General features: G+C 44.2%; 1 protein-coding gene across 6 annotated transcripts in view; it reads left to right on the top strand.

Moving 5' to 3' along the window:
* Positions 1–26999, top strand: part of LOC129843188 (plasma membrane calcium-transporting ATPase 1-like) — a 176993-nt gene that overhangs the window by 79312 nt on the left and 70682 nt on the right. For 4 of the 6 annotated variants that reach the window (XM_055911853.1, XM_055911852.1, XM_055911857.1 and 1 more), the window contains exons 3-13: positions 6636–6833; positions 7042–7299; positions 7666–7791; positions 10603–10728; positions 12780–12815; positions 15649–15831; positions 21349–21563; positions 21739–21981; positions 22631–22765; positions 22988–23097; positions 23215–23452. In XM_055911853.1, the coding sequence (XP_055767828.1) occupies positions 6636–6833; positions 7042–7299; positions 7666–7791; positions 10603–10728; positions 12780–12815; positions 15649–15831; positions 21349–21563; positions 21739–21981; positions 22631–22765; positions 22988–23097; positions 23215–23452 (1868 nt within the window). The remainder of the gene's footprint in view (positions 1–6635; positions 6834–7041; positions 7300–7665; positions 7792–10602; positions 10729–12779; positions 12816–15648; positions 15832–21348; positions 21564–21738; positions 21982–22630; positions 22766–22987; positions 23098–23214; positions 23453–26999) is intronic. The other 2 variants (XM_055911855.1, XM_055911856.1) reach the window with 1 other exon arrangement.

Raw genomic sequence — 26999 nt, 5'->3', positions numbered from 1 at the left:
CATTACACACAGTCTATAATTTTATTCATTGAAATGCTAATCCTTTGCCTATGAATGGCTGCTCATTCGAAAAGAAATTGCAATTTATATTTACGCCCATATGTCGTTGTTGTCTTCTGTTGGAATCCTCGATCATCCTGTAGGGTTCATCAGAGTCTCTGATTTAACTTTCATTGAAGTCACAAAGTCTTTCGTGGTTGTAGATGTTTAGAATGGATACTTCAGAGTACCATTCAGAAATGTTCTCATGGAATCGTTGCTTCGGCGGTTGTCGGTATTCTCGTCCTAGGTTTATGTCATTTCTAGCCGCAGTCTAGTAATTTGTGTCGTCTAGAATTTCTCACTCCTTCTGTAGTGAGTCGATTGTCTCAGAGTTTGACAATTTCCAGCCATGTAGCCAATGCTCCACGTGGGATGGTTTTCTGGTCTTATCGTTTGTAGGGGTCTTAACCATTCGTAAGTTTGCTTAGTCTGACGGGAATTGGGTCACGGAGGTTTTATACTGGGGAAGAGAAGGGCGTGTTTCATCCCTCTCCAACCAATGTCTGTTCACTTGGGCGTGGCCCCTGGATGAGCATCAATTACTTATGTAAACAATTCTCTCATTTAGCTAAAATTACATTTTATCTTTTCACAAATAGTTTCATATTTAAACATTTAAATTGCACAACAATTCCATTTTAATCTGATAACTAGAATGAATAGACTTTCCAAGATACAATTTATGTCATCCTATCATCAGATATAATGTCCCAGACAACAACTGATCTGACATCATATTCTTTATGTACCAACGAACACTTTCAACTGGTTGGATTACAGAAACATTGTTCCATTCCCCAACCTTTTTATGTTACTGTATTGCAAAGCCTCTCTCTGTGGTAACAAAGGATTTATTGCAAAGTCAATTCTATAGAGTGGAGAGGGAGAGTTTCGGTATTCATGGGGGGGGTCATAAACTGCTGAGGGGAAGAGAGAGAGAGAAAAGGGGTTTTATGACCCTCACCCAAAGGGGCAAAGTCATGACAACATCTTATTCTAGCCCATCTTCTCTTTAGAGGACCTCAGCTGCCCACTTTCTAGGCTGAACAAGTAGCATCGACGGAGGAGGGCATGAAAAACAATCGCTGTCATCAAGTCACCTAATGTTTGCTTCTTGTACAGTTCTAATATCTTCTACAATAACCCTAGATTGTGTATATTCCATGTATAACCTTTGTATTATGCTACTAGATGTAAGTCATTTAGGTCTATAGTATGCGTCGTGACAGTCAAAAGGAGACTTCTACTTGGCAGACACATTTTGTCAACACCATGCTGATGTGTAGCCTTATCAGAAATGCATGTGTAGCCTTATCAGAAATGCATGTGTAGCCTTATCAGAAATGCATGTCAATATGCAAAACCTACGAAGACATGGTTTGTGATTTGTCTTTGTTTAATAAAACGTAAACTGTTCTAACACACCGGTCACTAAATGAAACAATGTTGTGCCATAGTTGATTGACACATATTGTTATAACTTTTTATCGAATCCTATCCGCTGTCTTGATTAATTTCAACTGTTCACTTTAGGGCTGTGGTATTCCTCAATCAATTATGCATAGGCTACTCAATTCTAAATGAGCCCCAAAGCATGAAGTAATGTTAGATGTTTACTTTATTATAGTAGACAACAGGATATCAATGCTTTACATGACAGTTTGAACTCTGCTAAATAAAATCTTCAGATGCATTTTACAACGAAAATCCCATCTCTTTGCCTCTATGCTCCCTACCATACCTGCTCCATTCTATTTGAAATCATTAATATACAGTACCAGTCCAAAGTTTGGACACACCTACTCATTCAAGGGTTTTTATTTATTTGTACTATATTCTACATTGTAGAATAATAGTGAAGACATCAAAACTATGAAATAACACATATGGAATCATGTAGTAACCAAAAAAGTGTTAAACAAATCTAAATACACTGCTCAAAAAAATAAAGGGAACACTTAAACAACACAATGTAACTCCAAGTCAATCACACTTCTGTGAAATCAAACTGTCCACTTAGGAAGCAACACTGATTGACAATACATTTCACATGCTGTTGTGCAAATGGAATAGACAAAAGGTGGAAATTATAGGCAATTAGCAAGACACCCCCAAAAAAGGAGTGATTCTGCAGGTGGTGACCACAGACCACTTCTCAGTTCCTATGCTTCCTGGCTGATGTTTTGGTCACTTTTGAATACTGGCGGTGCTCTCACTCTAGTGGTAGGATGAGACGGAGTCTACAACTCACACAAGTGGCTCAGGTAGTGCAGTTCATCCAGGATGGCACATCAATTCGAACTGTGGCAAAAAGGTTTGCTGTGTCTGTCAGCGTAGTGTCCAGAGCATGCAGGCGCTACCAGGAGACAGGCCAGTACATCAAGAGACGTGGAGGAGGCCGTAGGAGGGCAACAACCCAGCAGCAGGACCGGTACCTCCGCCTTAGTGCAAGGAGGTGCACTGCCAGAGCCCTGCAAAATGACCTCCAGCAGGCCACAAATGTGCATGTGTCAGCATATGGTCTCACAAGGGGTCTGAGGATCTCATTTCGGTACCTAATGGCAGTCAGGCTACCTCTGGCGAGCACATGGAGGGCTGTGCGGCCCCACAAAGAAATGTCACCCCACACCATAACTGACCCATCGCCAAACCGGTCATGCTGGAGGATGTTGCAGGCAGCAGAACGTTCTCCACGGCGTCTCCAGACTCTGTCACGTCTGTCACATGTGCTCATGTGCTCAGTGTGAACCTGCTTTCATCTGTGAAGAGCACAGGGCGCCAGTGGCGAATTTGCCAATCTTGGTGTTCTCTGGCAAATGCCAAACGTCCTGCACGGTGTTGGGCTGTAAGCACAACCCCCACCTGTGGACGTCGGGCCCTCATACCACCCTCATGGAGTCTGTTTCTGACCGTTTGAGCAGACACATGCACATTTGTGGCCTGCTGGAGGTCATTTTGCAAGGCGCTGGCAGGGCACCTCCTTGCACAAAGGCGGAGGTAGCGGTCCTGCTGCTGGGTTGTTGCCCTCCTACGGCCTCCTCCACGTCTCCTGATGTACTGGCCTGTCTCCTGGTAGCACCTCCATGCTCTGGACACTACGCTGACAGACACAGCAAACCTTTTTGCCACAGCTCGCATTGATGTGCCATCCTGGATGAACTACACTACCTGAGCCACTTGTGTGGGTTGTAGACTCCGTCTCATGCTACCACTAGAGTGAGAGCACCGCCAGCATTCAAAAGTGACCAAAACATCAGCCAGGAAGCATAGGAACTGAGAAGTGGTCTGTGGTCACCACCTGCAGAATCACTCCTGTTTTGGGGGGTGTCTTGCTAATTGCCTATAATTTCCACCTTTTGTCTATTCCATTTGCACAACAGCATGTGAAATGTATTGTCAATCAGTGTTGCTTCCTAAGTGGACAGTTTGATTTCACAGAAGTGTGATTGACTTGGAGTTACATTGTGTTGTTTAAGTGTTCCCTTTATTTTTTTGAGCAGTGTATATATTATATTTGAGTTTCTTCAAAGTAGCCACCCTTTGCCTTGATGGCAGCTTTACACACTCTTGGCATTCTCTCAACCAGCTTCACCTGGAATGCTTTTCCAACAGTCTTGAAGGAGTTCCCACATATGCTGATCACTTGTTGACTGCTTTTCCTTCAGTCTGCGGTCCAACTCATCCCAAACCATCTCAATTGGGTTGAAGTCGGGTGATTGTGGAGGCCAGGTGATCTGATGCAGCACTCCGTCATTCTCTGTCTTGGTCAAATAGCCCTTACACAGCCTGGAGGGGTGTTTTGGGTCATTGTCCTGTTGAAAAACAAATGAATGTCCCACTAAGCGTAAACCAGATGGGATGTTGTATTGCTGCAGAATGCTATTTTTGCCATGCTGGTTAAGTGTGCCTTTTGAATTCTAAATAAATGCTTCACGGTGGGAACCACACAGGCAGAGATCATCCGCTCACCTGCTCTGCGTCTCACAAAGACACGGTGGTTGGAAACAAAAATCTCAAATTTGGACTCATCAGACCAAAGGACAGATTTCCACCGGTCTATTGTCCATTGCTCAAGTTTCTTGCCCCAAGCAAGTCTCTTCTTATTATTGGTCTCCTTTAGAAGTGGTGTCTTTGCAGCAATTCGACAATGACATTTTCCGAATTGACTGACCTTCATGTCTTAAAGTAATGATGGACTGTCGTTTCTCTTTGCTTATTTGAGCTGTTATTGCCATAATATGGACTTGGTCTTTAACCAAATAGGGCTATCTTCTGTATACCACCCTTACCTTGTCACAACACAACTGACTGGCTCAAATGCACTAAGAAGGGAAGAAATTCCACAAATTAACTTTTTACAAGGCACACCTGCTAATTGAAATGCATTCCAGGTGACTACCACATGATGCTGGTTGAGAGAATGCCAAGAGTGTGCAAAGCTGTCAAGGCAAAGGGTGGCTACTATGAAGAATCTAAATTAAATAATTATATTTGGATTTGTTTAACACTTTTTTGGTTACTACATGGTTCCATATGGATAATGGAAAGACTTCAACCACTACATTTTTATTTGACACGGTTTTTGCATAAAAATATTTTTGGTGGGTTTGATGTCATTACGTCAAGCTGTTTTTAGCAACGTAACACAGTCCCCCCCCCCCCCCCTCTCTCACACTTTCCACACCTTCTGCCATTCTTCCCCACTGCCTCACCCACCCCCTGCACCCCTCTCTCTCCCTCCTCCGGTTGTCCAGCTGGCTCACAGTAGCGGGAAAGCAATATGATGGTGGTTTTAAGGAGCATCTGTCGTAGAGGGCTGTGACTCTGTATACTGTATTTTGCCTATCCAGCTCCTTCTCACATTTCTCCGGTTAGCATAGCTAACTACAGTTCTGCATATCAGCATTCAATCTATTGTAATAGATCAGCATGTTAGCATAACTAGCTGTCTTTAGTTGTGGATCTACTCACCAGTCATGCACTACCATAACTAGCCATGTCAATACTAAATGTATTCTGAACGTATTGATCTTGTAATACTAAATGTACTCTCTATGTATCCTATACATCCTCACCAGTTACACACTCCGATTATCCATAGCTAGCCACATATCTCAGTATCGGATCTATTTGAATACACCTTGAACTACACGAGGGAGATTGATAGAACAAGGACATAGTGTAAAGCTGCTGAGTGAAAGATTGGACGAAGCAGGGAGAGTGGTTAAATCCTGGACCAATGTGGGAATGACTAGAGCATAATTGATTCACTGTCTGATCCTTCTGACATTCAATCCCAGAGGACAGGAAACAGTCATGACAGCTACATCCCGAATGACACCCTATGGGCCCTGGTCAAAAGTAGTGCACTTCATAGGGAGTAGCTTGCCATTTTGGGAGCACCCAATGAGTTCAACATCCTTGTGATGATAATTTCAAACGCCTCATGGGTTCTCATTGACTGACCTCTTTTTGTATTTTTTTTTATTGCAGTTTTCTAGGTTTATTTGCAACAATTATGAATCATAAGATTTCCATGTGGTGATGATATCTTACTCAGAATGTATGAAATATATTTTTGTCTTAATAGGACAATACCAGATGATCTAGCGGTTTGATTGATGAAAAAATGTACAAAAGGGATATTATGTTTGTCGGACCGATGGGTGGTTTTGTCCAACTGAAATGCAAAGTCTTTGGCAGTGGTTGTCTAGCAGGTTGTGACAACAGCGGGAGGCTGACATGGGGTGTGGATGGGTGTGTTTGAACGGTCATCTCTACTTGGTTCTGTTTGGTATGGCAACAGCCATTGTTGTCATGTTTATCCTCAGATAAAGAAAGGGTGATGTAGACGTTTCACTACAAAAGTAATTTTAGACATTTGTACCGAGGCTTATACAGCAACCTATAGACAGTGGTTGGAAAAAGTACCCAATTGTCATACTTGAGTAAAAGTCAATATGCCTTAATAGAAAATGACTCAAGTAAAAGTAAAATACTACTTGATTAAAATTCTAAAAGTATTTGGTTTTAAATATACTAAGTATCAAAAGTATTAATCATTTCAAAGTCCTTATATTAAGCAAACCAGATGGTAAAATGTTCTTTTTCTTTTATTTACGGTTAGCCAGGGGCACACCTACACTCAGACATAATTTACAAACAATGCATTTGTGTTTAGTGAGTCACCCAGATAAGAGGCAGTAGAGATGACCAGGGATATTCTCTTGAGAAGAGTCTGAATTGGACCATTTTCCTGTCCTGCTTAGCATTCAAAATGTAACGAGTACTTTTGGGTGTCAGGGAGAATGGATGGAATAAAAAGTACATTATTTACTTTAGGAATGTAGTAAAGTAAAAGTTGAAAGTATTTTCACTTAAGTACTTTACACCACTTCCTATTGAATGCCCTAAAGACTTCTAACCCTGACAGTTTGGAATATGTTTTCATACCTTTATAGTGAGTGTATATATTCAACATCTATTGTTTTGATCTCGTTATATGCATTTCTGTGATAACTGGTCACTCTATTAACTGTCTCTTCTCCTTCCTCCTCCTTTTCTTCCCTCTCCTCCTCCTCCCTTTCTCTCAGGTCTGTCTGGTAACCCAGTGGATCTGGAGAAGCGCCACGCGGCATTTGGGAAGAACTTCATCCCTCCTAAAAAGCCTAAGTCCTTCCTGGCGCTGGTGTGGGAGGCCCTACAGGATGTTACACTCATCATCCTTGAGATTGCTGCTGTAATCTCCCTGGGCCTGTCCTTCTACCACCCCCCTGGGGGAGATAGCGAGCGTGAGTAGTACACCCTAACCCGGGGTAGTTTAGACAGGTGGGAGAATGAAGAGTGTTTTTGGGAGTTTGTTAAAGTTTTGGTCCTGTATTATTCACTTGGTCATGTTTTGTTCCTGTTCTATTGACCTGGTCGGGTGTCGGTTCTGTTTCATTGACCTGGTGGTGTTTTGGTCTGTTATTAAACATGGTTGTGTTCTGGGTTCCCCAGTGTGTGGTGAGACAGCGTCGGGAGTGGAGGATGAGGGGGAGGCGCAGGCGGGCTGGATCGAGGGCGCCGCCATCTTGTTCTCCGTGGCAATCGTTGTCTTGGTGACAGCGTTTAACGACTGGAGCAAGGAGAAGCAGTTCCGCGGGCTGCAGAACCGCATCGAGCAGGAGCAGAAGTTCACCGTCATCCGCAAAGGCCAGGTCATCCAGATCCCCGTGTCCGAACTGGTGACGGGAGACATCGCCCAGATCAAATATGGTAAGACATGGTTAATTTAAAACGCATTAAAACATGGTTAAATTAAAACGCATTAAAACATGGTTCAGATTAAACAAGGTAAGACATCACCCAGATCAAATATGGTGAGACAGGGTTCCGTTAAAACGCGGTGAGACAGGGTTCCGTTAAAACGCGGTGAGACAGGGTTCCGTTAAAACGCGGTGAGACAGGGTTCCGTTAAAACGCGGTGAGAGATATAGCTTGAATTCAACATTCTGTAATATTCCCCAGACAGGATACAGTGAACCAATATAATGAGGTAACACATTGACCAAATTCACCAAGGTAGGGTATATGATGAGACGTTGTATATCGCAGTCATATAACTGTGTAACTGTTTTCTAGGTGACCTGCTGCCAGCTGATGGTATCCTGATCCAGGGCAATGACCTGAAGATCGATGAGAGCTCTCTGACCGGCGAATCAGACCAAGTCAGGAAGTCACTGGAGAAGGACCCCATGCTGCTGTCCGGTGAGAGCGCCTGTTAATAATATCACTATTATCAGACATTTAATATCCCAGTAAAATCAAATTGTATTTGTCACATGCGCCGAATACAAAAGGTGTAGACCTTACAGTGAAACGCTTAGAAAATACCCCCAAAATTAAGTAAGAGATAAGAATAACAAATAGTTAAAGAGCAGCTGTAAATAAAAATAGTGTTGCTACATACAGGGGGTTCTGGTACAGAGTCAATGTGCGGAGGCACCGGTGTCGAGGTAATTGACGTAATATGTATATGTAGGTAGAGTTGTCAAAGTGACTATGCATAGATAATAACAAAGAGTAGCAGCAGCATATAAAAGGAGGAGGGGGGGGGGGGTGGCAATGCAAATAGTCTGGGTAGCCATTTGATTAGCTGTTCGGGAGTCTTATGGCTTGTGGGTAGAAGCTGTTTAGAAGCCTCTTGGACCAAGACTTGGCACTCCGTTACTGCATGCCGTGCGGTAGAGGAGAGAACAGTCTATGACTAGGGTGGCTGGAGTCTTTGACAATTTTTAGGGCCTTCCTCTGACACCACATGGTATTGAGGTCCTGGATGGCAGGAAGGTTGGCCCTTGTGATGTACTGGGCCGTACGCACTACTACTAGTGCCTTGTGGTCGGAGGCCGAGCAGTTACTATATCAGGCATTGATGCAACCTGTTAGGATGCTCTCGATGGTGCAGCTGTAAAACCTTTTGAGGATCTGAGGACCCATGTCAAATCTTTTCAGTCCCCTGAGGGGGAATAGGTTTTGTCGTCCCCTCTTCATGACTGTCTTGGTGTACCATGTTAGTTTGTTGGTAATGTGGACGCCAAGGAACTTGAAGATCTCAACCTGCTCCACTACAGCCCCAACGATGAGAATAGGAGCATGCTCTGTCCTCCTTTTCCTGTAGTTCACAATTATCACCTTTGTCTTGATCACATTGAGGGAGAGGTTGTTGTCCTTGCACCACACGGTCAGGTCCCTGACCACCCTATAGGTTGTCTCATCGTTGTCAGTGATCAGGCCTACCACTGGTGTATCATCAGCACATTAAATGATAGTGTTGGAGTCGTGCCTGGCCGTGCAGTCATGAGTGAACAGGGAGTACGGGAGGGGACTGAGCACACACCCCTGAGGGGCCCCCCGTGTTGAGGATCAGCGTGGCAGATGTGTTGTAACCTACCCTTACCACCTGGGGGCGGTGGTGTCAGTCAGGAAGTCCAGGATCAAGTTGCAGAGGGAGGTGTTTGATCCTTAGCTTAGTGATGAGTTTTGACGGCACTATGGTGTTGAACGCTGAGCTGTAGTCAATGAATAGCATTCTCACGTAGGTGTTCCTTTTGTCCAGGTGTGAAAGGGCAGTGTGGAGTGCAATAGAGATTGCATCATCTGTGGATCTGTTGGTGCAGAATGCAAGTTGGAGTGGGTCTAGGGTTTCTGGGATAATGGTGTTGATGTGATCCATGACCAGCCCTTCAAAGCATTTTATGGCTACAGACGTGAGTGCTACGGGTCTGTAGTCATTTAATCAGGTTACCTTGGTGTTCTTGGGCACAGGTACTATGGTGGTCTGCTTGAAACATGTTGGTATTACAGACTCAGACAGGGGGAGGTTGAAAATGTCAGTGAAGACACTTGCCAGTGTGTCGCGCATGCTCGGGGTACACGTCCTGGTAATCCGTCTGTGGCCTTCTGAGTGTTGACCTGTTTAAAGGTCTTACTCACATCGGCTGCGGAGAGCGTGATCACACTGTCGTCGGAACAACTGATGCTGTCATGCATGTTTCAGTGTTACTTGCCTCTATTTAGCTCGTCTGGTAGGCTTGTGTCACTGGGCAGCTCTTGGCTGTGCTTCCCTTTCTAGTCTGTAATAGTTCGCAAGCCCTGCAACATCCAACGAGCGTCGGAGCTGGTGTAGTATGATTCGATCTTGGTCCTGTATTGACACTTTGCTTGTTTGATGGTTCGTCTGAGGGCATAGTGGGATTTCTTATAAGCTTCAGGGTTAGAGTCCCACTCCTTGAAAGTGGCAGCTCTACCCTTTAGATCAGTGCGAATGTTGCCTGTAATCCATGGCTTCTGGTCGGGGTAGAAATGTACAGTCACTGTGGGGACGACGTCCTCGATGCACTTATTGATAAAGCCAGTGACTGATGTAGTGTACTCCTCATTGCCATCGGAAGAATCCCGGGAACATATTCCAGTCAGGAACTTTGTCTTTAAAAAGGGTCATATGCAGTTGCTACATCCATTTTGCCCCTTTAAAGATAGAATCCGCAATTTAAACTATCAAAGCTTTCATCCCGCTTCTGTTTTTGTAAAAAGCTGTGGGATGGGCCTACTTTTTTTTACCACTCTCAAATTCATAGGCAGAGCTATGGATGCAAGGACTGACCATCCATGATATACCAATTTATAGTTTTAAGCATATTTTTATGCTCTGCAAAGTGTGTTTACATTTACGTTGTTTACAAACATTGTTTTAGACCAATCTTATACTTTGTGTTCTGATGGGGTACGACAGTTGAAATCAGCTCATGAGGCATTTACGTATAAGTTATAGTCTTCAGGAATCAATGGGTATATATCACTCATTTATAAGTCCAAAAATTGGTGTAGCAACTAAGGATTCTAGCTTTAATGATAACATAAAGCGTGTGATGTAGTATATGCAGACTGAAAATGGAGGACACAATGGAGTAACATACAGTACAGTCATTCATACATACAGTAGACTGTAGCACAGTCATGACCTTTCTGTTTATGTACTAGTGTTCTCTCTCGTTCTCTTTCCTTCCCTCTCTCCTCCAGGTACCCATGTGATGGAGGGATCAGGCAGAATGGTGGTGTCTGCGGTGGGTCTCAACTCCCAGACTGGAATCATCTTCACTCTGCTGGGGGCGGGAGACAGCGACGAGGAAAAGAAGATCAAGAAAGGTGAGAGATAAACAGGGAACAATTGGCAAACGCATGTCGCCATGGTCACAGTTCACAGAGAGTCAGTGACTTGCTTTTTACAAGCGGTCTCCTTTCTTTGTTTCTTTCTGCCGAGCTCTCTCGGTCTTTCTACGCGAGTTCTCTGTTCGCTGGTTCCCTGAGGTAAGATTCTGGTGGGAGGTTGAGTAACCATACTGTCTGTTGAACTCGAGAATGTTGTGAAGAGGAATGGGACGGCCATGATAGACACTGTACTATGGAGGCAAGAGGTTCCATTCTGAATGCTCAGTTTCATTGACTTCGCTGTCCTATCCTTATTTTGTCGAATCCTTGGTGTTAGATTTCACATCCAAGGATATGCCCTTTCCAGACCACTCCTTCCCCAAAGTGGTTCTGTTCATGGGTGGTCATTTTATGTCCATACCACAGACTTACTGTCAGAGACAAAAGAAGAAGACCTTCATTCTCCACTCCTTCATCCCTCCCTCCCTTTCGTATCTGTTCTAACTACACTGGAGCGCCATTGTCAGAACCTTGTACTTAACCTACTAGATCTATGACGTCACGGGCGCTGAAGTGAGAAGCGCTAAAGCGGTGACATCGCTGTATGTGTTCAACATCCGTCATGCATCTACCTCTCGAAGTACTTGATGTGGTGGAGCTCGAGGATAGATATGATCACGTTAAACAACAGAGGCCTCCCAATACATTTGAGCTGTGTATCTATCAATATGGTCTGTAATAAGCGCGTGTTCCGTACTAACACTTTGCTACGTCTCCTTTTCTGTTTGGTAAGAGTTTTTTGCTCAGATTTCAGTTCTTCAGGCTTTCATTCTAAAGGGGCTGAATGTGCCTGCTCGGAGGAGGGAGCTGCAAGGCAACAACTCATTCCAATTGGCATCTCATGTCATCACAGAATTAGACTGTGATTTCAATTGTTCACGAAACCGCAGAGCGCCACCATCATGATCTTAATGTTATGGGTTTATATGAAAGTAGATCAGAGCAAGTTCAGGCTAGATACACACACACACACACTGGCTGCAACACAGGCACACACACGCACTGGCTGCAACACAGGCACACACACTAGATGTTGAAATGGCTGTCTTCCTCTGAGACAAGTGTGTACAGCAAGAATGGAAACAGAAAGAGGGCTGTGTCACGTCCACTCCACACACAAACTCACCTCCCATGCGTTCACTCATGCACACACACTTCCCTTTCATGCTCACACACACACACACACACACACACACACACACACACACACACACACACACGCACACACACACACACAAATACAGTCAAACACGTATACACACACACAAAGACAGTCAAACACGTGTATACACACACACACACACACACACACACACACACACGCACAAAGACAGTCAAACACGTATACACACACACACACCTCTGCCAGAGACACATACTGATACAGTTACTCATAGAGTAGATAACCCTAACCCTAACTTATCTCCACATACACCCCCCTTTCAGGGCTACACACATCTTGAACTGACACATACACCCTCCCATTCTTCACCACCACTCTCAGGCAGAAGGAGAAAAACCTGCGGCAGTGCAGCCTCTTCGTCTGTCTGACATCAATCTGAAATGACTGCTTCCCTGAACGTCAAGACAGGGGCATGAGTGAATGGACGGGATGTGTGTGTGTGTGTGTGTGTGTGTGTGTGTGTGTGTGTGTGTGTGTGTGTGTGTGCGTATGTCTATGTGCGTGTATGTGCATGTGTTTTTATAAACTTACTGCCGTTAGTCACACATGTATTGATTGAAACAGACAAGAGCCCAGTGTAACCAGTCATCAGTAACCGACCTGCTGTCTATGGGTGGATGCTCTATTTTATACTCTCCAGCCTTAAACCAACTAGTGCTCTCTCTCCTCTGATGGCCCCTTCCAGCCCCCAACACACGTGAATTTCTATTGTTTTGATCTTCTGTTCTGTTTGGCTTTATGATTTGTTAATTTCCTTTTAAGCCATGTTGTCAGCATTCCGCACTCTCTCTCTCTGTCTGAACAGGTAAAAAACAAGGACCCCCCGAAAATCGCAACAAAGGTAACCCCTCCATCCCTCCCTCCCCCCTCCATTCAGCAGCAGTCTGGGAGTCTCGTGTCCGTCTCACTCTGTCTCTCTCACTCTCGCTTCCCTCCACCTGCTGAAAAGGGGAGGTTCTTCTCGTCTCGCTTTACCTGTGGAAGGATGCAACTCTCACCTGCCACTGGCACACAGAGAGAAGTGGGGTAGGCCGTCAATGCCACCGTAGCAGACCCAATCAATCACTAAGCTAGCTAGGGTTAGCATTCAGCATTACCGTTATTGACTACAGTTATATCATTCGGAGCTATTTAACTCCAGTAGATTTTTAACCCTTATAGAGCTAAATGGGTTTAGCTTTATCTCGCTCACAGAGCTGCAAACGGGTTAGTTCTAGAAGTTTCACCATCCTCACATGCTATGTTGAGATTGAAAAGATACATTCCACATATATTTTCCTCTCAACGTGACTGACCTGGTTAAATAAAGGTTTAATTAAAATATATATATATATTTTTTTATGTGTGCGTGTGTCAGATACATTCAAAAAAGGACCCAGGTGTTGTAGCTCTTCCAGCTTTCCTGGCCTGGACGGGTCCACCCTCCCACCCTCTATGTGGTGTGTCATTCAGATCTCATCCAAGCTTTGTCCCTCCCCCCTCACACACCCTACCGTCCCCCAGCCTCCTAGGGCCTGAGCATCTGCTACTTACACCTCCCCAGCCCTCCTGCCCTCTCTTTCCCCTCGCCCTTGGACTTTAGCACTAGTGAACAGATTCTCTCCTTTCTAGCATGGAGAAATATTGCTGGAGCAGGAGAAGATTAAATTATTTGGGACATGTCGACCTGACCTGCATTCACTTCACAACATATCATATTCTGAAAATACTTATTTTGAATTGTAGTGAACCCAGTGTAGCTTCATGGACGCCAAGTCATCTCTGGCTCTTGAGAGGTAATGGAATGGGAGTTGTAGGACCCCTGATACCATGCAGGATCTGGGAATTTGGGAAATAGTGATTGGGCTTAGTGTAACAGAGAAGGGATCTTAACAGAATTATAATAGAATAGTAGAATATCTAACACTAGTCTCTAGGGGTTAAGGAGACAGCATTAGCTCTGGGAAGTGGCTCAGTGTGGGAATTGCACCCTGACAGTATCAATTGGCTGTGGATTGTTGTCTGTTCTGTTTCTCTATTGTTTCTTTAATTTCTCTCACTGTTGCCTCTTTCCAGGATGTTGCTCAGGACCTCATGCTGTCTCGTACTCTCTTATCACTGTTTACCTCTCTTTCTGTCTCTCTCTCTCTCTCTCTCTTTCGCAAAAAAAAACCTACCTCTGGAGATTTGCAGCCTCCTCTTCTACCTCTTATCCTCCTTCTTTCTTTGTGGTGGTTGTATCGCTCTGCTTGGTTTTTTGGGGGTATCTTTTTGCAGTTTGTCGGTTTCTTTGTTTGTTGACATGTTTTTTTTTCTTCGTGACACACACTCGCCCCCCTTCTTCGTCGTGGTGCGTGGTCCGTGCTGCGTTTGTAAGTGCTGTGCGTGAGTCAGTCCGTCCGTCTGCCAGTCCAGTCAGTGTGTGGCTGTGTTTATTCTGGTCTGTTCTAATGGGTTTTGTGTTGAGACTGGTGGCCTGTTCTGCTCAGTGCAGGGGGACTCATGTAAAGTCATATTATCAAGGCAAAAACAACACAAGTAGACGGTACAAAATGATCCTGCTAGATTGTGAATGTACTGCTTTTGTGTGAACTGACTATTGTTGCATGTGCCACAAATGGAATCCAAAAGAATGCATAAGGCACTGGTTACCATAGAATACTGATATCTTTATTCATCCTTTACTTTTTCACCTTTATTAGATTGTGAAATAGATATAGTGACTTGTTGCAGTGCCAGGTTGTTGGCAGAATGAAGATGAAACACGGGGATCACAATGCTCCCGGGGAACAGACAGAGCAAATCTAAGCTGTTGAAGTGGTGAAATGCAAATCTCATATTTGCGTATGTAAAACACGACGGAGCTCTGTAGCAGAGAGGAAAATGTTCAGTTGACAATCCCCCGACAAGGAGGCATTGTAAAATGTACAACCTGTATCTCTTGTTCTGAATCTATTCTCTGTTTTACACGAATGCTGTAAAAATGTCTCCATAGACTCTGGGACAAGTTGTAAATCGTTAAATTGCTGCCTTAAATCCGTTTTGTATCATTAAATCCTTTTATCTCAAGCATTTCCTGCTGAATTCTGTGCTATGTGTTTACTCTTTCCAATACCTTCCTTCTTTCATAATGTCTCATTTCTGCATAAGAGTACTTAAACAATCAGTCGATTTATTTAATTTTTTTAATACCAATTTTCCTTTTAATTAATGAAGAATACATCACATTGCTGAACTCTCCATCAAACTGACAGGTAACAACACATAATAACATCAGTGTTGATCACCTTAAGGGATTTGTTCTGGTTAAAGAGATCTAAGTGATCCGCAGCTGAGTTGTTTCAGTGGATCACTGTTCAGGACCTGAGTCTGGTGGTTTGGTGACTGACTGTGTCTCTGTCTCTCTTCCAACCACAACTGAACCACAATCTCTCTGTGTCTCTCTGCCCTTCACCCCAACCCCTCCTTGATCCCCTTACTGTTGCTGCGCCTCTCCCCGACCCAACAAAACCTCACCACCAATCATCTTCAACCTCATATCACTATCTTAACCCCCCCCCAAACCTTCCCCACACCACTACTAAATGCTTCCCTCCGCTCAACCTCCCACTCCACCTCCCTCTATCCCACTTCCCTTTACCCCCTCCCTCTATCCCGTCCATCCCTCTTCCCCATCCCTTTACCCTATCCAATAGCTAAGACCCAGGACGGCATTGCCCTGGAGATCCAGCCCCTGAAGAGTGACGAGGCGGTTGAGTCTGAGGAGAAGGAGCCTGAGGTGGAGGTGAAACGGGTGAAGAAGGTTCAGGTCAACAAGAAGGAGAAGTCTGTGCTGCAGGGCAAACTCACCAAACTAGCCGTGCAGATCGGGAAGGCAGGTGAGGACCGAGGCGGAGATGCACACTTACACGGACACACACACGGATGGATAGAAACCGATATATGTTACATCCGTATTCTAAAATGTATTATTTATTTATTTATCTCAATCTACACACAATACCCCATAATGACAATGCAAAAACTGTTTTTAGAAAGCCTTGTGGCTTCTTGGGTGTGACGCAGCAAGCTTGGCACACCTATATTTGGGGAGTTTCTCCCATTCTTCTCTGCAGATCCTCTCAAGATCTGTCAGGTTGGATGGTGAGCGTCGCTGCACTGCTATTTTCAGGTCTCTCCAGAGATGTTCAATCCAGGCTCTGGCTGGGCCACTCATGAACATTCAGAGACTTGTCCTGATGCCACTCCTTTATTGTCTTGCCTGTATGCTTAGGTTTCGCCCCAGTCTGAGTTCCTGAGCACTCTGGAGCAGGTGGCTTTCATCAAGGATCTCTCTGTACTTTGCTCCGTTCATCTTTCCCTCGATCCTGACTAGTTTCCTACTCCCTGCCGCTGAAAAACATCCCCACAGCATCAAATCAAATGTATTTATATAGCCCTTCTTACATCAGCTGATATCTCAAAGTGCTGTACAGAAACCCAGCTTAAAACCCCAAACAGCAAGCAATGCAGGTGTAGAAGCACGGTGGCTAGGAAAAACTCCCTAGAAAGGCCCAAACCTAGGAAGAAACCTAGAGAGGAACCAGGCTATGAGGGGTGGCCAGTCCTCTTCTGGCTGTGCCGGGTGGAGATTATAACAGAACATGGTCAAGATGTTCAAATGTTCATAAATGACCAGCATGGTCAAATAATAATAATCACAGTAGTTGTCGAGGGTGCAACAAGTCAGCACCTCAGGAGTAAATGTTAGTTGGCTTTTCATAGCTGATCATTAAGAGTGTCTCTACCGCTCCTGCTGTCTCTAGAGAGTTGAAAACAGCAGGTCTGGAACAGGTAGCACGTCCGGTGAACAGGTCAGGGTTCCATAGCCGCAGGCAGAACATTTGAAACTGGAGCAGCAGCACGGCCAGGTGGACTGGGGACAGCAATGAATCATCAGGCCAGGTAGTCCTAAGGCATGGTCCTAGGGCTCAGGTCCTCCAAGAGAGAGAAAGAGAGAAAAGGAGAATTAGAGAGAGCATACTTAAATTCACACATGACACCAGATTCGACAGAAGAAGTACTCCAGATATAAGACTGACCCTAGCCCCCCGACACAAACTACTGGAGGCTGAGACCCTGTGGCCGATGATACCCCCAGACAGGGCCAAACAGGCAGGATATAACCCCACCCACTTTGCCAAAGCACAGCCCCCACACCACCCGAGGGATATCTTCAACCACCAACTTACCATCCTGAGACAAGGCCGAGTATAGCCCACAAAGATCTCCGCCACGGCAAAACCCAAGGGGGGGGTCGCCAACCCAGACAGGAAGATCATGTCAGTGACTCAACCCACTCAAGTGGCACACCCCTCCTAGGGACGGCATGGAAGAGCACCAGTAAGCCAGTGACTCAGGCCCTGTAATAGGGTTAGAGGCAGAGAATCCCAGTAGAGAGAGGGGAACTGGCCAGGCAGAGACAGCAAGGGCGGTTCGTTGCTCCAGAGCCTTTCCGTTCACCTTCACACTCCTGGGCCAGACTACACTCAATCATATGACCTACTGAAGAGATGAGTCTTCAGTAAAGACTTAAAGTTTGAGACCGAGTCTGCGTCTCTCACATCGGTAGGCAGACCATTCCATAAAAATTGAGTTTTATAGGAGAAAGCCCTGCCTCCAGCTGTTTGCTTAGAAATTCTAGGGACAATTAGGAGGCCTGCGTCTTGTGACCGTAGGTTACGGGTAGGTATGTACGGCAGGACCAAATCGGAAAGATAGGTAGGAGCAAGCCCATGTAATGCTTTGTAGGTTAGCAGTAAAACCTTGAAATCAGCCCTTGCCTTAACAGGAAGCCAGTATAGAGAGGCTAGCACTGGAGTAATATAATCAAATTTGTTGGTTCTAGTCAGGATTCTAGCAGCCGTGTTTAGCACTAACTGAAGTTTATTTAGTGCTTTATCCGGGTAGCCGGAAAGTAGAGCATTGCCGTAGTCTAACGATGCTGCCACCACCATGCTTCACCGTAGGTATGGTGCCAGGTGATGCTTGGCATTCAGGCAAAATAGTTCAATCTTGGTTTCATCAGAGCAGAGAATCTTGTTTCTCATGGTCTGAGAGTCCTTTAGGTGCCTTTTGGCAAACTCCAAGCAGGCTGTCATGTGCTTTTTACTGAAGAGTAGCTTCCATCTGGCCACTCTACCATCAAGGCTTGCAGAGACGGTTGTCCTTCTGGAAGGTTCTCCCATCTCCCCAGAACAACTCTGGAGCTCTGTCAGAGTGACCATCGGGTTCTTGATCCCCTCCATGACCAAGGCCCTTCGTCGCCGATTGCTCAGTTTGGCCAGGCGGCCAGCTCCAGGAAGAGTCTTGGTGGTTCCAAACTTCTTCCATTTAAGAATGATGGAGGCCACTGTGTTCTTGGCGACCTTCAATGCTGCAGACATGTTTTGGTACCCTTCCCTAGATCTGTGCCTCGACACAAACCTGTCTCGGAGCTCTACGGACAATTATTTCGGCCTCATGGCTTGGTTTATGCTCTGATATGCACTGTCAACTGTGGGACCTTTATATAGACAGGTGTGTGCCTTTCCCAATTATGTCCAATCAATTGAATTGTCCACAAGTGGACTCCAATCAAGATGTAGAAACATCTCAAGGATGATGAATGAAAACAGGATGCACTTGAGCTCAGTAAGTCTCATAGCAAAGGGTCTGAATAATTCTGTAAATCTATTTCTTTTCTTTTTTGCAAAAAAATCTAAAACCTCTTTTTGCTTTGTCATTATGGGGTATTGTGTGTAGATTGATGACGACACTAGTGTTGCACAGTATACCAAACGTCTGTACTGTTTCGATACTAGAACATAGAAACCGGTTCGGTATTCTAATTTTTGTTACTTTCTGTACTTCTGTCAAATGTGTCTCACACCATCTACTGAGAGATGATCAGCATAGAGAAAGTAAAGTATTAAACCCCTTGACTTTTTTCTCCACATTTTGTTGTTTTACAGCCTGAATTTAAAATGGATTAAATTTAGATTATTTTGGTCACTGACCTACACAAAATATCCCATAATATCCAAGTGGAATAATGTTTTTAGACATTTTAACAAATTAATTTAAAAAACAAAGCTGAAAAGTATACAACCCTTTTGTTATGGCAAGCCTAAATAAGTTCAGAAGTAAAAATGTGCTTAACAAGTCACGTAATGAGTTACATGGACACACTCTGTGTGCAATAATAATGGTTCAAGTGATTTCTTTTTATGACAACCTCATCTCTGTACCCCACACATGTACAATTTTCTGTAAGGTCCCTCAGTCGAGCAGTGAATTTCAAACACAGATTCAACCACAAAGACCAGGGAGGTTTTCCAATGCGTCGCAAAGAAGGGCACCTATTGGTAGATGGGTAAAAAATAAAAAGTAGACATTGAATATCTCTTTGAGCATGGTGAAGTTATTAATTACACTTTGGATGGTGTATCAATACACCCAGTCACTACAAAGATACAGGCGTCCTTTCTAACTCAGTTGGCGGAGGAAAGAAACCGCTCAGGGATTTCACCATAAGGCCAATGATTATTTTAAAACAGAGTTTAATGGCTATGGTAGGAGAAAACGGAGGATGGATCAACAACATTGTAGTTACTCCACAATACTAACCTAATTAACAGAGTGAAAAGAAGGAAGGCTGTACAGAATAGAAAATATTCCAAAACATGCATCCTGTTTGCGACAAGGCACTCACTTAAGCAATACTGCAAAAAATGTGTCAAAGCAGTTCACTTTTTGTCCTCAATAGAAAGTTATGTTTGGGGCAAATACAACACATTACTGAGTACCACTCTTGATATTTTCAAGCATAGTGGTGGCTGCACCATGTTATGGGTATGCTTGTAATCATTATGAACTGGGGGGTTTTTCAGGATAACAAAGAAATGGAATGGAGCGAAGCACAGGTAACAGTCTGGTTCAGTCTGCTTTCCACTAGACATTGGGAGATTATTTCTCCTTTCAGCAGGACAATAACCTAAAACACACGACCAAATCGACACTGGAGTTGCTTACCAAGAAGACCGTGAATGTTCCTGAGTGGCCGAGTTACAATTTTGACTTAAATCTGCTTGAAAATCTATGGCAAGACTTGTAAAATGGTTGTCTAGCAATGATCAACAGCCAATTTTACAGAGCTTGTATAATTTTGAAAAGGATAATGTGCAAATTTTGTACAATCCAGGTATGCAAAGCACTTAGACTTACCCAGAAAGACTCAAATCTGTAATCACTGTCTATGGTGATTTTAACATGTATTGACTCAGGGGTGTGTGAATACCTATGTAAATGAGATATTTCTGTATTTAATTTTCAATACATTTGAAAACATTTCTAAAACCATGTTTTCACGTTGTCATTATGTATTGTGTATATAGATTGGTGAGAAACAATACCTTTGCTGTTCCCCGGTAGGCCGTCATTGTAAATAAGAATTTGTTCTTAACTGACTTGCCTAGTTAAATAAAAATTCAGGCTGTAACACAAAAAAGTGGAATATATTAAGGAGTGTCAATACTTTCTGAAGGCACTGTACAGCTGAAGCTAACATCAATGTACTACCATTGTACCTTATGTGTGATAATATGCAAACCATAACGCAAAATATTGCTGACTTAAAAGCTGATTGTCACCAAAACTTAATTCATTCACCCCCGCCTCACGTCTCTCCCAGTCAAGATGATCTTTGTTTGAGCCTCGAACTGTGTGTGTGTGTGTGAATGACATCATGGGTCTTAAATAGACCGCGCACACTATTATAAAAGAACAGATTGCTTCTTCTATGCAAATGTTGTTGATCAGTACAATACAATTAGTCCCAAATGGAAACAGTTTTTCATCTATAGCCCCATGAAATCACACACACGAAGCTCGATAACTCAATGCATGTGCACACTCCTATTGAATATGCATTCACCTGTATTGCTACATCTTGATTTACCCAGTTTATCAATAGAGATTTACCATTGAAATAAATGATTAACGTTATATTGTTATGTAGTTAGATTGCTTGTATGTATGTAATGATATTGAACTCAAAAGATCTGTCTGGAAGTGCCATTCTGTGACTTTGGCTAATGTGCCTTTTTTTTTTGCCGTGATATCGTTTTGGTATCTGATATTGTGACGGTATCGCGTATCCTGATATTAAACGCAAAATAAACAAAATCTGGTATTGTGACAACATGAACGAGCACACACAGACAGAAAAACACAGAGAGACACACAGAGACAGACCGTGCAGATTGGGAAGGCAGAGGAGGTCTTAAAAACGTATGGACACACGTCATCGTTCATATATGCCTTCTCCTGGATTTGACAGCCGGATTGCAACTGTCTACTTTGTGTCCTATGCCCAGGTCTGATCATGTCAGCTCTGACGGTTATCATTCTCATCCTGTACTTCGTGATTGACACGTTCGGGGTGCAGGGTCGCCCATGGCTGAAGGAGTGTACCCCCATCTATATCCAGTACTTTGTCAAGTTCTTCATCATCGGAGTCACTGTTCTGGTGGTGGCTGTACCTGAGGGGCTGCCCCTAGCTGTCACCATCTCTCTGGCCTACTCTGTCAAGGTACACACACACACACACACACACGATGCTGGTAGTGGCAGTGCCAGAGGGGCTGTCACCATCTCCCAGACTTACTCTGTCAGGTACACACACACACACACACACACACACACACACACACACACACACACACACGCTGCTCTAACCTCTACTGTCTGTCTTGTCCCCTGTGTAGAAAATGATGAAGGACAATAACCTGGTGCGTCACCTGGATGCGTGCGAGACCATGGGGAACGCTACCACCATCTGCTCTGACAAGACGGGCACCCTCACCATGAACCGTATGACCGTGGTGCAGGCCTACTTGGGAGACACACACTACAAGAAAGTACCGGAACCTGACGTCATCAAACCATTCACTCTGGAAATCATGGTCAACAGCATCGCCATCAACTCAGCCTATACTACTAAGATTCTGGTAAGCGAGAGAGACACACACACACACACACACACACACACACACACACACACCGTATACACGCAGACCTCAAATTGAACAAGCATTTACGATAAACCTTCACGTCTCACTATCACGCACGCATATACACACACACACACACACACACACACACACACACACACACACACACACACACACACACACACACACACACACACACACACACACACACAGACATGAAGCACACGCTAATATCGTCCCAGTCTTCAGTAATGGTCCATAAGGGCGTTTCAGAAAAATGTATGCTGCCTTCCATCCATTCATTCATCAGCCCATCAACACCATTTCAGATAATCACACAAGATGGAAGACACGGGTTTTAAATAGCCCTTAGGAGTAGCCCTCACTCATCTTCGCTCGTTCCGTGGAGCGTAGCGCCCCGACATATGGATCGCCACCCGACCTCTACACAGTGTGTGAACATCCATACGAAAGCATAGTGTCTTCTTCTCTAGTGCATATCTACATGGTTGCTTTTACACTCCATATGATGCCTGTCTCAATGTCCCTTTTACTGTATGTCTTCATGAAATACACATGTTGGTAGGATACGATATGTTGGTAGGATACAGTATGTAGGGTATGTGTAACGTTTTTGTTGCTCCAGTCCCCAGAGAAGGAGGGAGGTCTGCCCCGCCACGTTGGCAACAAGACGGAGTGCTCCCTATTGGGCTTCGTGCTGGAGCTGAAGAGAGACTACCAGCCAATCAGGGACGAGATTCCTGAAGAGAATCTGTACAAGGTGTGTAGCTGCTTCAAAATGTATCCATAACGTTAATGGTGCAATCTGTAACTTGTCTATCCAATGTATGTATATGTGTGTTTTGTTCCCGGTGGCCCCAAGACAAAATGTTCAAATAACCTACTACCCATTATTCTTACAGAGAGCTAACTTATACACAAACTACTGTACTATAATAATATAGTGTAATATGATAGTTATAACTGAGTGGTGTGTTTCAAGGTGTACACCTTCAACTCGTCCCGTAAGAGCATGAGCACGGTGCTGAAGAACACAGACGGTAGTGGCTTCCGCATGTACAGCAAGGGAGCTTCCGAGATCGTCCTACGCAAGTACGGAAGAGAGCGAGATTGGTCTTGTCTTTCACTGATGAACGGATACACAGAGAACGATGGAGTTGATCATCTGTGACGTGATGAGTTAAACATCTCTCCCCCTTCCCTCTCTAGATGTTCTCATATCCTGAACACGAACGGGGAGCCACGTATCTTCAAGCCTAAGGACCGTGATGAGATGGTGAAGAACGTGATTGAGCCCATGGCCTGTGACGGTCTGAGGACAATCTGTGTGGCCTACAGGGACTTCCCTGCCGAGGCAGGAGAACCAAACTGGGACAACGAGGCCGACATCCTTGATGAGCTCACCTGCATCTGTGTGGTCGGCATCGAGGATCCCGTCAGACACGAGGTGGGACACAGAAAGACGCATTCTGCATGAACAAAACACACACGGGGACACCCCCTTAGCCTGATCAGAAAGCGCATAAATAATTGTGTGAATTTTGTAGTTGATCCCTACAGAGCTGAGGTTGTTGGATATGGCTGGACACTGCTTAGATTAGCTGTGTAGGGTGTTGTCTGGAGGTTGACTGGAGGTTGTGTGGAGGTTTTCCACAGTATCAGAGGTTTAGATATGAAACCCAATGTACGGGGGCTATATTTTCAGCTGGCGCTAAGGCGGTGCAAGTCTTGTAATGAATTATGTACTACCTTATGGATTCATTTAATCAGAATTATTTGGATTTGTAGCTTTACATTTTTTGGGGGGTCAATTTCGCCATGTTAAAACTGTCGCTCTGGCATTTTCTGCATCGCAGTGCTTGAGGCATCACTACAGCCCTGGGTTCGATCCCAGTCTGCGTCACAGCCGGCCATGACCGGGAGACCCATGAGGCGTACACTACATGAAAAAGTATGAGGACACCTGCTCGCCGAACATCTCATTCCAAAATCATGGGCATTAATATGGAGTTGGTCCCCCCTTTGCTGCTATATATAAAAAAAGATATATATATATAAAAAAAAATATATATATATATATTTAACCTTTATTTAACTAGGCAAGTCAGTTAAGAACAAATTCTTGTTTTCAATGACGGCCTTGGAACAGTGGGTTAACTGCCTTGTTCAGGGGCAGAATGACAGATTTTTAATTTGTCAGCTTGGGGATTCGATCTAGCAACCTTTCGGTTACTAGTCCAACGCTCTAACCACAAGGCTACCTGCCGCCCCGCACATGACCAAAAGTATGTGGACACCTGCTCGTCGAACATCTCATTGCAAAATCATGGGCATTAATATGGAGTTGGTCCCCCCTTTACTGCTATAACAGCCTCCATTTTCTGGGCAGGCTTCCACTAGATGTTGGAACATTGCTGCCAGGATTTGCTTCCATTCAGCCACGAGCATTCGTGAGGTTGGACATTGATGTTAGGCCTGGCTCTGTTGGTTTTCCAATCAATCCCAAAGGTGTTCGATGTGGTTGAGGTCAGGGCTCTGCGAAGGCCAGTCAAGTCCTTCCACACCGATGTCGACAAACCATTTCTGTATGTACCTCGCTTTGTGCATGTGGGCATTGTCATGCTGAAACAGGAAAGGGCCGTTGCCGATGTTGGAGGCACAGAATCGTCTAGATTAATTGTATACTGTAGCTAAGGGGCCTGGCCCGAATCATGAAAACAGCCCCAGACCATTATTCCTCCTCCACCAAACTTTACAGTTGGCACTATGCATTGGGGCAGGTAGCGTTCTCCTGGCATCCACTAAACCCAGATTCGTCCTTTGGACTGCCAGATGGAAAAGCGTGATTCATCACTCCAGAGAACACGTTTCCACTGCTCCAGAGTCCAATGGCGGCGAGCTTTACACCACTCCAGCCGACGTTTGGCATTGCGCATGGTGATCTTAGGATTGTGTGTGGCTGCTCTGCCATGGAAACCCATTTCATGTAGCTCCCGACGAACAGGTCTTCTGCTGACATTGCTTCCAGAGGCAGTTTGGAACTCGGTTGCAACCGAGGACAGACGATTTTTATGCTACGCACTTCAGCACTCGGTGGTCCCATTCTATAAGCTTTTGTGGCCTACCACTTCGCAGCTGAGCCGTTGTTGCTCCTAGATGTTTCCACTTCATAATAACAGCACTTACAGTTCACTGGGGCACCTCTAGCAGGGCAGAGATTTTACAAACTGACCACTGGCCATTCTACTGCCAATGTTTGTTTATGGAGTGTGCTCGATTTTATACACCTGTCAGCAACGGGAGTGGCTGAAATAGCCAAATCCCCTAATTTGAAGGGCTGTCCACATACTGCTCAAAAGTTTGGGGTCACTTAGAAATGTCCTTGTTTTTGAAAGAAAAACACTTTTTTTGTCCATTTAAGATAACATCAAATTGTTCAGAAATAAAGTGTAGACATTGTTAATGTTGTAAATGACTATTGTAGCTGGAAAATGGAATGGAATATCTACATAGGCGTACAGAGGCCCATTATCAGCAACCATCACTCTTGTGTTCCAATGGCATGTTGTGTTAGCTAATCCAAGTGTATCATTTTAAAAGGCTAATTGAACATTAGAAAACCCTTTTGCAATCATGTTAGCACAGCTGAAAACTGTTGTTCTGATTAAAGAAGCAATAAAACGGACCTTTAGACTAGTTGAGTATCTGGAGCATCAACATTTGGGTTCGATTACAGGATCAAAATGGCCAGAAACAAAGAACTTTCTTCTGAAACTCGTCAGTCTATTCTTGTTCTGAGAAATGAAGGCTATTCCATGCGAGAAATTGCCAAGAAACTGAAGATCTCATACAACGCTGTGTACTACTCCCTTCACAGAACAGCGCGAACTGGCACTAACCAGAATAGAAAGAGGAGTGGGAGGCCCCGGTGCACAACTGAGCAAGAAAACAAGTACATTAGAGTGTCTAGTTTGAGAAACAGACGCCTCACAAGTCCTCAACAGTCAGCTTCATTAAATAGTACCCGCAAAACACCATTCTCAACGTCAACAGTGAATAGGCGACTCCGGCATGCTGGCCTCCTAGGCAGAGTTGCAAAGAAATAGCCATATCTCAGACTCACCAATAAAAAGAAGTGTGTCTGTGAGAAATGTGGGAAAGGGCTGGTGTTGCCATAGCAACTGCGAGTTGAACTCTGTGAGAGAATCCTTAGTATATAGCGCAGTTTGTTTTGGCGATTTTACAGCTAGCAAGCTACTTCACATGCTGGTATTGACTTTGGTATTATTGTGTGTAGCTTAAGGTGACCAAATTTCTGAAATGAAAACAGGGAACATTTCCAGTTCGGCGGTCAATATGTCATTAAAATATCCAATGTTACTACCTATGAAATTTAAAAAAATGGTTTCATGTATTTAGTCTAACATGCACACTGATAGACAGAGAAAACAACTATATTACAGAAACACTACAGACAAGACAGAACTGACTACAGACAAGACAGAACTGTCCGATCTGAACAGCCATTCAGGGGTCCTGGTAGTCTGGTTAGAATAAGAGCAGAAGAGAACATGAGCAAATTTAAAAAAAAACAGAGACAATAGTATATGTGAAATACTTAATAACATAATAAAGAAATAAGATGATGAGGAGATTGGCAACTACATAATATACTTATACCAACATAATCTGCATATTTCTCAGAAGAAGAATGTATCTTCTTCAGGATTGCTCTGTCTTTGGCCAGCTTCTCCATGAACTCCTGGCAGGGGAGGATGAATTTTGTCTTCACAATAAGCATGGCCTTGATGGTAGGAACAGTGAACCTATTTCTTGCTGCTGTCCATAGATCATTCATTTGAGAGAACACTCTCTCGACCGGAGAGAGTGTTCTCTCAAATGTGCTTCCAGGTAAGCACAAGACAACAGATGCTAATCTAGCCAGGTTAGTGTGTGTGTGTGATGTCGTTCTCTTTGAAGTGGGTAACCACGGT

This window comes from Salvelinus fontinalis, chromosome 3 (genome assembly GCF_029448725.1).
Source record: "Salvelinus fontinalis isolate EN_2023a chromosome 3, ASM2944872v1, whole genome shotgun sequence".
NCBI lineage: Eukaryota > Metazoa > Chordata > Actinopteri > Salmoniformes > Salmonidae > Salvelinus > Salvelinus fontinalis.
This window is presented reverse-complemented; position numbering and strand designations above follow the sequence as displayed.